The sequence below is a fragment of the Hippopotamus amphibius genome, chromosome 15, assembly GCF_030028045.1.
Source record: "Hippopotamus amphibius kiboko isolate mHipAmp2 chromosome 15, mHipAmp2.hap2, whole genome shotgun sequence".
In the NCBI taxonomy this organism is placed as follows: domain Eukaryota; kingdom Metazoa; phylum Chordata; class Mammalia; order Artiodactyla; family Hippopotamidae; genus Hippopotamus; species Hippopotamus amphibius.
In genome coordinates, this window is record NC_080200.1 from 69,400,286 (window position 1) to 69,411,789 (window position 11,504).

An 11,504-nucleotide genomic window follows, 5' to 3' on the forward strand; every position below is an offset into this window, starting at 1 on the left:
ACTGAACATGGCCACGGACCCAGTCACAGCCGCTGGTCAGGGGAGCCGCGCTCGGGGGCGGCTGGAGGGTCACGGTTCTGTGCAGACGAGCGGCCTCCCGGGCACCGAGACGCCTCCTGTCGCCCGCGAGCCTGGGCCTCCCTCCCGGGTCTGCACTCGTGGCCACAGGGGGCGGGCCTGTGTCGAGAGCCCGCGGCTGTGGTGCTTCCTCCTCGTGGGCGTCCCGTGTGTTCGTGGACGTGGGTTCTGGCGCAGGTGGGGGGCGTTCCGCCGTGACCTGCAGTCACGCCTGCCTTCTGAGGGGGTGGGTGCCGCGTCGGGGCTGTGAGCCGCAGGGGGCCACCCGAGAGGCCCCCAGGCCACAGCGTGCTCACGGGGGGACGGCGGGGTGCGCGTGGCGGAAGCACACCCATCTTGTGCTCGTGTCTGCCTCCCCGCTTCGGAACCTGCAGGTGGAGAACGACATCTCGGCGTTCACCTACGAGCGGACGCTGGTGATGGAGCAGCGGTCCCAGATGCTGAAGCAGATGCAGCTGTCCAAGACGGAGCAGGAGCGCGAGGTGCGTGGCGGCCCCGGGGTCCTGCCGGCCCCGTGCACCGCGGGCGGTGTCCTCCTGCACCGCGCTGACCTGTTCTTTCCGAACCCCTTGAGGCTGTCAGGATGGGGTCTTTGAGGTCCCTTCAGGCGTTTCGTTCCCACACCTGGTTTTGTGAACAGCTGGTGGCGTGGCGTCTGCCTCCACCTCCCTTCCCCACCTGGCTCAAGGTCACACCCTCAAGGCCTCCAGGGTCAGGGGCTGTCTGCACGGAGCCCGTGTCTGCCCAGCCGTCCTGCTCACGCAGGCCCCACTTCTCTTCCCTCATCTAACTGGCCGCCTCCTCCTGTTCCTCCGTCCTCAAACCAGCAGCCACCAACTCAGGACACGTCCCAGCTCAGGTGTCCCCACGGCCCCACACGGCCCGACCGCATCCCTGCCTGAGTGCCCTGCGCTCTGGCCACAGAGGCCACGGTGGTTTCCCGGGGGGCCCTCGCCCCACCCCCAGGGGCCTCCTGAAGCTCCTGGCTGTCCGCAGCGCCTGCTTTGCCTGCTGCTCCGCACCCTGCACCTCCCCCTCCCCAGACTCCACGGCCCTCACGGCCCCACCCCAGGGACGTGGGCTCCCTGGCAGCCCTTCTGCTGTGTGTGAGTGGGAGGGTGGACGGATGGTGGACGGACGGAAGGATGGGTGGGTGGATGGATGAGCGGGTGAGCAGGCGGGGCAGAGCCTGCGTGTGTGGGGCTGTGTCCAGTGCAGACGTGTCAGCGTCTCTCATCAAGGGGTCTGTAAAGGTCCTTTTGCGGAACTTTCAGAGCTGGGGCGGGAGGCGATGGAAGGGAGCGACGGGTCTGGTCTGGAAGCCCAGGAGGAGGGGCCCGGCCGGGTGGAGGTGGGAGGACCGCCCAGGCGCCCGCAGGCCCCGTTGCTCGTGCCCTGTCTTGGGTCCGTGGGGCCGGCCGGGTCTGTCCCCATGCGTCTCCTCCCCGCGGGCGTCACCGTGAGGCCGCTCACCGCCCTGCTCCTCCTCCAGGCCCAGCTCATCCACGACAGGAACACCGCCTCCCACTCCGCCATGGCCGCCAGGGCCCAGGCCCCGCCCACGCCAGACAAGGTGCAGATGACCTGGACGAGGGAGAAGCTGGTCGCGGAGAAGCACCGGAACAAGGACGCCGGCATGTCCGGGTTCAAGGACCTCTTCAGCCTGAAACCGTGAGTGTTCACCTGCGCTGACCACAGCCAAGGGGCCTCTGGCCGGCCGACAGGGCCGCAGGCGCACGCGGCCCGGGGAGGACAGGCCCTATGGGACTGTAGTCTCCCTCCAGGCCCGTTAGCAGGGACACGGGCGGCGAGTCGGCGGTGAGGCCACCGTTGTGTTCCTGGTGGGTGTCCCAGCACCTAGAGGTCAGGGCTGGACCCCTCGGTGGCCTCCAGGCTGCCTGTCAGGCCAGGGCCCATCCCCCTCCTCGGTTCCCGGCCGCAGCCTCGAGCGGAGGCCCCCGGTGGGCGGCGTGGCTGGACCTGGGGAGGGTCCTGAGGGGAGACCAGGCTCGCACCTCCCGGGTCTCCGGCAGCGGAGCTGAGCCCTGGAGCCCTGAGTCGTTGGCAGGGCCTGGGGGCCCTCTGGGGCCCTAGGGGTCCTCTCCTTTGAGGAGGACCCCGGGCAGCTGAGAAAGGGCAGCCTGGGGCGAGCCCTGTAGCTGTTCGAGGCATGTGTCGTGTTCTCTCCTGAGTAACGTGCTCTCTGTTTTCTCTCCTGTGTAGAGAATGGGGAAACCTGTAAGTCACTCGCTTGCCCGGGACGCGTAGACGTGCTTGCCTGGCATGCGCTGCATGCACCTGCCCCCATGAACCGCGTGTGCGTGTCCGAGTGTGTGCACCTCCCTGTGTGTGTGCAGGGCCCCGTGTGTGGGTGTGCCCGTGAGTACAGGTGTGTGCGCAGCCTTGCGCGTGCCTGTGTCCACACATACGTGCTCAGCCGTGTGTGTGGGTGTGCCCATGTACAGGCGTGCATGTCCCCATGTGTGTGTTTGGCCTGGTGTGTGTGTGTCCACGTAGACGTGTCTGGCCTGTGTGTGTGTGTGTCTGTGCAGACGTGTTTGGCCCGTGCGCGTGTCCGTGTGTGCTGGTCTGTGTGCAGGTGGCGCTCGCCCGCTGTGGCTTTTAGTGACTTCCTGTGTAGTTTGCTTCCTCTGTTCAGAGCAGCTCAGGGCCCACACCTGAAGTCCCTTCTCTGGATGCCACGTGAGGACGGGGCTCGGGGTACGGCGGGTCCTGAGCGGCCCTGCAGCGGAGCATGTGCTGTGCCCGTGGCTGGTAGTGATGGTTCACCCACGTCCCTCGGGGCCCCGGGTCCGGGTACCACGTCTCAGCTGGGCCGGGTGGCGTTTCCTCCTGCCTGCCGGCGCTGGGTGCATTTAGTCTCGTGGGAGGATGTGGGTGAGCTCTGCCTGGCCGGGGCTCCGGGGCCTGCCTGGGGTTGCTGTCTGTCTGTCCGTCTGTCCGCTTCCGGCTCGCCTGCGATCTTCGGGCTGTCTCTCCTCCCGAGGGAGCCCAGCGCAGCGTGCTGCGTGGAGCCTCGGGACGCGGGCGGCACTTGCTGTTCCAGCCCCTCGACCCGGTGCCTCACGCACTGAGGGAGCGTGCGTGCAGAGCGCCGGGAAACGCTGGCCAGGAGCTGCGCTGCCTGCTTTTTTTGTGTGAGCGTAAAATGTCCTCCACGTAAAGCCTCCCGACGGAAGGCAAAAACAAGCCCGTGGACACAGGAATGGGTGTCCCCCCCACAAAAGCCGCTGTGCGCCGAGGGCCCGCGCCCTGCGTGTGGCCAGCAGGGCTCAGCGGGACACAGCGGGAGCCGGGCCTCCCTCCCGCCTGGCTCCTCCTCGGGGTGGGGGGTGGGCTGGAGGGGCTTCCGGAAGGTGGGAGGTCCGCCGCAGGTGACACGTGCCCGGCCGACGGTGCGCCCCGCGGGGGACGCGCCGGCCCCGGGTGTGCGCTCCCCTCGCTCTGTGTCTTGTCCGTCTGCGCGGGACACGCGTGGCCGGCTCGGCCCCCACGCTGGCCACGCGCCCTCTGCGGCCCTGGGCGGCGGCCCCCGCCAGCCGCAGCCCCCAGCCCCCAGCCCCAGGGAACCTGGTGTGGGGGGCCCTTCTCCAGGCTCAGCACGTGGCCACGTCTTTCCATCCGGTGGCCTCCCGGCGAGCTGTGGAGAAGCCAGCGCAGGTGTCTGTTAACTTCCGGGACGCGTGAGGGCTGCCCGGCCCCCCGTCTGCCCCCCTCTGGCCTCCACGGGCCCGTCGTCGCGGAGCCGCGGGTCTGCGCTGACCCAGGCTCCTGACGCTGAGACCAGCTGCGTTTTCAGACTCGACGCCGAGGGACCCGTGATGTCACGTGCCCGTTCCTAAGCGTGCCGTGTCCCCGGGCGCTGGTCGTGGCGGTCCCTCCTGGCCACTAATTCATGGTTCTTGTAATGAAAGACCCCCACTGCTGTGGACAGAGACCCAGTCTGTAATTTAATCGGACGAGATCAGAGAGAGGAAACCGAGGGCCCCGTTTCCCTGTTTCCCTCCTGGTGATTGGAGGCTGTCGTCGGGTCTGTTTGGCTGAAGGGTCACGTTGATGAAAGGCTGTGGCCTGGGGTGCGTCCTGCGGGCCGTGCCCTGACGCCTCGTGGGGCCGCCGCTGTCTGTCCACGCATCTGCCCGTCCCTCTTGTGTCCGGGTCACGGGTGCGCTTCAAGCGGCGTGTCCTGCGTGCGGCCCCGGAGCTGGCGGTGGTGCTGGAGTCCCCAGCGCCGTGGGGGCACGGAGGCGGGTCCTGCCGGCAGGGGGGTGGGGACGGACTGCGTCCTGGGATGCGGCTGGCTGGGGAGGGGCCCGGGGAGGGGGGAGGGGGGGCACGCGGGTGGCTGAGCCGCTGGTTTCCCCGGGAACCCTCCCTTGGGGGCTGCTGCTGGGCCCGGCTGCCCGGGACTTTTAGAGAAGCCCCGGCGCACAGTGGGCATTGCGCCTGCTTCACAGAGCGTGAGGACACGGGCACGGCGTCCGGGTCACCAGGGCTGGGGGGCTCTCGTCCTTCAGCTGTTGGGTGTGCGTGGCCGCGTCCAGGTGGCTGGAGCTGGGGGCGGACCTCGTGCTGGCCGTGCTTGCGGCCAGCGTCTCTGGCTCCGCGCAGGACCTTGGGAGCGGGTGGGGGGCCGGGCCCCTCCTTGCTCGCCCTCTGTGTGGCCCCTGGACCCCAGCCCACGTTGGCAGCAGTGAGGGGAGGCGTCTAGGGCAGGTTGGGCTGCAGGGCGGGGGACTCGACGGGAGACGCTCCGTGACCTGGAGGTGCGCGCTGTGCTGTCTGCTGTCTGTGTGGCCGCGCGCGGGGCGCAGAGGCCGACGCGCCCGGGTGTTGGCAAAGCCCTCCCGTGGAATTGCCACGCTGGGAGTCCTCCGGGTGGCGGGCCTGGTTGTGTTTTCACCCGGGCCCGTGGCTGGAGGTGCCGAGTGACCATCCCCCCCGCAGGAACCACTCGAACGTCCGGAGGATGCACACGGCCGTGAAGCTCAACGACGTCGTCCGTGAAAGGTCCCAGGATGCCCAGCTGGTCCTGCTTAACATGCCAGGGCCCCCAAAAAACCGGCAGGGGGACGAGAACTGTATCCTTTCCCGGGTGCTGTCCCTGTGGGGAGGGCGCCGCTGCCACGTGGTAGAGTAGCATCCCTCTCTCCTGCTCCGCGGAGGCGCCTGGGGCAGGGGGCAGGAGCGGCGGGGGCCTCCACGTGGGTGGGGGCCGGCTGGGGCCACTTTGCCGCAGGCTGCACGTGGGGCCGTGGGCCGGTGGACGCAGAGGCTGTGTGCGGGCGGCTCCTGCTGGCTGCCTGGTCCCCACGTGCTCCGGGGGTGGGAGCGGGCGGGCGGGCCTGCGTCCCCTTCCCACGTGTGAGCTGCCGGGGGAGCCTCAGGAGTCACCCCGGTGGACACGGGATGCGGGCGCGAGCCCCGGGGCCAAGGAGGCCGTGCGGCCCGTGGCAGGGAGGAGGCGGCTGCCCGGGCCCGAGGCCTCCGGCAGGCCCGCCACAACCCCGAATCAGGCGGCCAGGGAGGAGGCCGTGGGCGCAGACCCTGAATGCCGGGGGGGGGGGGTCGCCGCCTCCCCGCCCCCGCCCCTGCCTGCCGGGCTCCGGGGCTGCCCTGGGGCCGGGCCCTGAGCCCCCGCCTGGCCAGGTCCCTGAGGCCTGCCCGTGGCCCTGCCCCGAGCCCTCCCGGCAGCAGGTCCCCGCAGCCCCCCGCGGGTGGAGCCCTGGTGGGCCGGCCACAGGGCACGGGCTGCCGGCCTGGCCTCGGGGTCACAGGTCAGCCCCCCGGGGGCGGGGGCGGGGGTGGGGCGGTGAGCAGCTTGGGTCCCGGGTGTCACGCCTCGGGCTGACCACACGCCTCGGGAGCCTGTGGTGACCAGGACTCCCCGCCTGTCGGGGGTCTTGGTGGAAGGACAGGTCCCTCCCTGGTGGGGTCAGTGCTCCTCTGTCCCTCATGGCGGCTCCCTCCTTGCCTGCCGGCTGCCTGGGTCTCCTGCCCCCGAAGGACTGCACTCCAGCTTTCCCTGGCCCGTCCTGCACCTCTTCCTCCAGCCGGCACCGGCTCTAACTGGACACGGGCTCCTGGGAAGGGAGGGCGCGCCCTTCACGCTTCCGTCTGCGTGCCCGGTGGGATCATCTGTGTCCTTGACTCGGCCCCCCAGACATGGAGTTCCTCGAGGTCCTGACCGAGGGGCTGAACAGGGCGCTGCTGGTCAGGGGCAGCGGCCGGGAGGTGGTCACCATCTACTCCTAACGCCTGGCCGCCAGGGCCGCACCAGGCGGGTGTGCGGGTGGTGCCGCGACGCTCACTGACCAGTGCCTGGCGTCCTGTGAAGGCTTCTAGAACAGCGCCGGGGGCTCTCCTGTCCAGGCTGAGAGCCCGCGTGTGACTCCAGATTTCCTCCTGTCCGAGGGGAGGCACGAAGCCGCCGTGCCCCCCCCCCGCTCCCCCTTGCTCCCCACGCCCGGGGAGGCTGGCCGTGACCTGGGACACGGCCAGCCATCCTGCGGTAGCAGAGGTGGCAGGAAGCCGCTTGGATTCTAGACTCCGTTTCCCTAGGTGGGCCTTCGGGCTGTCGTGCAGTTACGGTCACCGAGACCCACGCCCCTGGGTGCCCACGAGAAGCCGCACAGACTGAGGCGGACCCTCGGGCGGCTCGGGCTCGGGCGCCGGGTCTCCCGGCTGGGGCCCCACCTGGATTTATGCTCCGGGGACCGGCAGGGGGCCCTGGGGGCCGGGAGCGCCACACACCCGGCGTCTGACGAGCGCCTGCAGCCTCGGTTTCCACACTTCACACTCGAGGGGACACGGCTGCAGCCGTGGGAGGGCTCGTGGCGTCCGCTGAGCCTGTGTGTCCCCCTCTGCATTCGGGGCACTGATGGGGGGTCCCACCCGGGTTTAGGGCACTGACACGACACCGTCCGAGGATTCTGGACTGTTTGCACTTTACACGCGTGACCACGCCCACTGTATGTTGTCACAGTGACTTGTGCCTCACGTTTCCTGTGGCTTATTTATTTATTTAAACACCTGGGGGAGGTTGAGTGATAGACGTCCACAGGGAGATGGCTTCTCTGAAAGGGACCCCAAACAGCCCAGCCCTTGGCTTTCTCTGGCTTCCGTGGGCTCCCAAGGGAATCGGCCTGTCCACGGATTTCAGGTCAGGCAGCGTCGGTGCTTCCAGACGCTCTTGAGGGGCGGCCGGGCAGCGTTCGGCGGCCACGGTGTGTGCCAAAGGCCGCAGCTGGGCCGGGGAGTGGGGGTCGTGGTTCAGTGCTGTTAGTAAAACCCAGCTCAGGGGCTTCAGGTCCCTCTCCCGTGTCTGGGGCCGGGCCCCCGGCCCTCTCCTAAGTCACGTGACCTCAGCTCACGTGGAACGGAGGTGCCGCGCCCTCCGTCTGTCTCCTGAGGCGTGTGTGTCTACACCAGGCATCTTTTCCACACTGTTAACCATGTAACCGTAACTGCAGCCACTTAAAGTTGATTCCATGTTCTTCTTTTTTAGGTTGTCTTTGTATGATTTTGTTAGTAGAAGAATAAAGTTTTATGAAATCTCTGTGTTGAAGAATCTCCGTGACGCGTTCAGCATGGATTTTAAACGTTTGAGGGTGTCCCCCTCCCTCTCTTCTCTTGGAGCAGTTTATTTCAGGTCTGATCCGCCAGAGCAAACTCAGATGGCGAGAGAATCACCATGTGAATTGGCTGAAAGTGAAAAAACCCAAAACAGCTAAAGCTGACGTCAACAGGGAGCCGGCCCGTGTGCCCCGTCGTCGGGCGTGCGGCGCGGCCGTGAGAGCCCGCTGTTGGCTGAGGCGGCTCCACCTGTGGCTTCTGCCGGGTGGGTCTGTGACGAGGGACCCTTTGTTGCAACACACGGGCTCACAGGCTGCCACCTGTGCGGATGCAGGTGTGACCCGGGGGAGGGAGACGAACGTGGAGAACAGCTGGTGGGGACCGTGTCGCAGCTCCTACATGGGTCAAACCAGGTGGCCCGGCAGTTCCGCTTCCGGACGTGACAGCGGAGAGACGGGTGTCCGTGCAGATGTGTAAGTGCCTGTTCCCAGGCCGCCTCGGAACGGCCCCCGTGCCCGTCAGCTGATGCACGTGGGTGAGCACGACGTGTACACGTCCGATGGCGTGTACCTCGGTCCTGAGACGGAGGACGTGCTGACGCTGACACACAGATGAACCGCGAGGACGTTCCGCTGCGCGGAAGGGGCCGGACGTGGTGGTCAGCGTCTCGTCAGACACCCAGAGCAGCAGAGCCCGAGGTGGGGAGTGGCCCACGGTGCCGTCGGGTGGTGGTGCAGCCCGTGGTGGGCACGGGGTCTGTTCAGGGCGAAGCAAATGTTCTCAGGAGGCTGTGAGTCCTTGGCCTCCCGGCCGCTGCCTCCCCACCTCCCCTTTGGTTTTGGGCCTCGCTGGTTTCCCTGGCAACATCTGACCCGCTCCCTCCCCGCCTGGCGCGGCCCCCGACTCCCGGTGCTCACCCTGTCCTCCGGCCCCGCCCCCCGGCCGTGGACGCCGGCAGCGGCTCTCGCCCCGGCCACCGTGCGCGGTAGGGGCCCGGGTGCCCGTCTGTGTCTCTCCCCTGCCGTTCGCTGCGTCTCGAGAGGCAGTGGGTGGTGGAGGCCCTCCCCGTGGTGCGTGTGGACCCCCATGCTCGCGTCGCCGGGGGTCACGTTGAGGATGCAGTCCCACTGGACTTGGCACCAGGAGCTTCGGAAGGCGAGGAGGGGGCGGGGGGGAGGACGCGTCCGTGGCTGGCTCCTCCCTGGGGTGGCGACCCCCCCAGCCTCGCCCTCCACCCTAAGGGTGGTGCCGTGGTGTTTGGTGGGAGCGGGGGTGGCTCACGGAGTCCGTGGGAGGCCCCGTGTCCCAGCTCTGGCGGATGGTCAGTGGTGGGCGTGGCCCTGCCTGTCCTTCCAGGCTCGGGCCGGGCGGCGGTCCCAGCCGGTGGCTGTGGCCGTGGCGTCCAGCCACTGCCCACACACTCGCTCAGCCCCTGCGCGCTGGGCCCCAGTGAAGAGCCTGCCCCCGGGACAAGCTGTGGGGCCCACGGGCAGCAGGCCCAGGCATGGCTGGCACGTGGCGGGGGCCCAGGGGGCATCTCCGGTGCAGAGAAGCAGGAGGGCTGCAGGCCGAAGGGAGGGGATGACGCAGAGAGTGGCCGTGGGAGTGGGGGTGGAGGCCGTGCGGGGCGCCCTGGGGTGGGGGCGAGGTTGTGTGGGGGTCTGCAAGTGGGGGCAGGGGCCCCGGGGTGGGGGCGGAGGCCGTGTGCGGGGGTGGGTGCCGTCTCCTCCTACGTCCCACACCAGCTGCGCGCGTGCAGAGACTTAAATGGCCACATCATGTCTGTGCTCAAGGGAGGTGGAGAAGAGAGTCCCTGGGGCTCGGGGACAGGCGGGGCCTCGTGGCCTGCGTGCTGTGGCACCAGGCACGCTGAGCTGCGCGCTCACGGGACCCACTTTTGGGCCGAGCAGACAGGATGCGCCCGCACGAGCAGAGTGGCTGGGAGCACAGGCCTGAGGGTTCAGATGGCGGGCGGCCTGGCCTCCTGTAGGCCCAGAGCCACGGAAGGAGCAGCACTGGACCCTGAGACCCCACGTGAGGCCTCGCCTGCCCAGAGAAGGGGGCAAGAGGAAGGCTGGCGTGAGGATGGCGGGACCAGGAGGCGGGGTGGCCAGCTGAGCAGCCCTGGGGTCCGCCTAGGACCAGAGGCCACGCCCCAGCGTGTCACGAGAACGTTCTTCACTCGGTACCAGGTGCATCTGGCCACACACGTTCCAGAAGGGCCTTCTTGGGCATGAGATACAGGTTGGTCCGGTTTCAAGATCGTTGTCCAGTAGCCAAATCTGCACCTAAAAACAAATAAGTACCAAGGATCTTTGTTTCTGTTACAAAAGGCATCTCCTCACTGGACCCGTCACCACGAGGCCTCCCTGGTGCCCGGTGGACTCAGCACCGGGGCCTCTGGCTCCTCCCCACCCCGCCGCCCACGCCCCGCGGGCAGGACCTGCCCCCAAAGCAGGCTGGACACAGCCCCACTGACCCCCTCGGCCTCCATCGCCGGCGGGCACAGCCTCTCCTCCAGGAGGGCGTCCGCGTCCCCTGACCGTGCGGCCCCGCCCCCAGCCCCCAGCCCCAGGTCAAGCCACCGCATCCACAGAGCCGGGCTGTGTTCCGCGTGTGGACGTTTGGTTGACGTGTCTGTGGCAACACAGGGCCCTCAGTGCCCGCGAGTGGTCTCTGCTGTTGCTCTCAAACAGCTTTCCGTCCGTTCCGCCAAGGAGGGTGGGCGTCTCTGCTCCGCGCATCTGCACGGAGCAGACACTCAGCTTCTGCTCTGTTTGATGGCGTTTCACTTACGCTTTGTCTTTAAAATCAGGGTGTGGACTCCGAAGCTGACGTTCAGGCCTCCCCACACCCTGGGCTGGTCAGGGAGCTGGCGCCCGAGGGCGGCCTGGGCCGTGGCAGGGCTGCACGGGTCTGCTGGGAGAAAAGGTCCCCTCACGTGGGGACCCGTGTGGGAGCTCTCCACACAGAGGATGGGACCGGGGTCGGGGAGGACATCTCGTGGGGCAGGTGGCCCGGAGCGGAAGTCATGACCGAATGGCACGTGGGCTCGTCCACGCAGAGGGGACACACCCTGCCACCCGGCCGCTGGCCCGGCCCGTGTCTGCTGAGATCCCTGGCGCTCTGAGCACGTGGGGTGCAGTCACGGAGAGCAGCCATGAACATGCATGTAGAGCGGGGAGGAGACGGAGGTGAAGGGGCAGCCGCAAAGCTGGTGTCTCCACACACACCGCAGTCCACGCAGCTCCACACGGCGGTGTGACGTGTCCCCGTGTCATGAACCCAACTTTAGGCTTAGGTTTTCTTCATTTTGTTTTTTTAGAGCAGTGAAAGGGGAGAAGAGTTATCAGTCGCCGCGGAGCTGTGTGTGCCTGCGCGTGTGTTAATCTTCCGTCTGCAAGTGTATATACACAGGGACGGACACACGCTTCCAGTGTCGTGTGCCGTTCGGGCGCGTGGCCAGCTGTGCGCGCTTATGGCCACACGCTGGTGTACGGGGACCGACCGACTCTATTGAAAACTCACTTTTCAAACAAGGTGTGACGTTACAAAATGCACATATTTTTATTATGACTGGGGAAAAACTCAATCACAGGTCGACCACCAATGTGCTTTATCCTTAAAAACAGTGCCAAGGAGGCAAATACAAAACCAGCTGCACAAATCCACAAGCTGCGCGTCTTGGCGGGAGCGGCAGCAGTGTCCTGCCCCGGGGGGACCCCACGGGTGGGCGTGGGCTCCACGATGCCAGGACTTCCTGCCCCCCTGCAGCCCCCTTCCCGGCCTCCCCGAGGGAGTCGCGATTCTCCAGCTGAAGCCACGCCAGC

General features: G+C 67.7%; 1 protein-coding gene across 1 annotated transcript in view; it reads left to right on the plus strand.

Annotated features, from left to right (window-relative positions):
- Window positions 1-7,756, plus strand: part of SLC12A7 (solute carrier family 12 member 7) — a 38,458-nt gene extending 30,702 nt beyond the window's left edge. Inside the window, exons 21-24 of the mRNA XM_057709957.1 lie at window positions 453-560; window positions 1,571-1,749; window positions 5,047-5,180; window positions 6,263-7,756. Of these exons, the coding sequence (XP_057565940.1) occupies window positions 453-560; window positions 1,571-1,749; window positions 5,047-5,180; window positions 6,263-6,354 (513 nt within the window). The 3' untranslated portion in view covers window positions 6,355-7,756. The remainder of the gene's footprint in view (window positions 1-452; window positions 561-1,570; window positions 1,750-5,046; window positions 5,181-6,262) is intronic.
- Window positions 7,757-11,504: the final 3,748 nt, after the last annotated feature.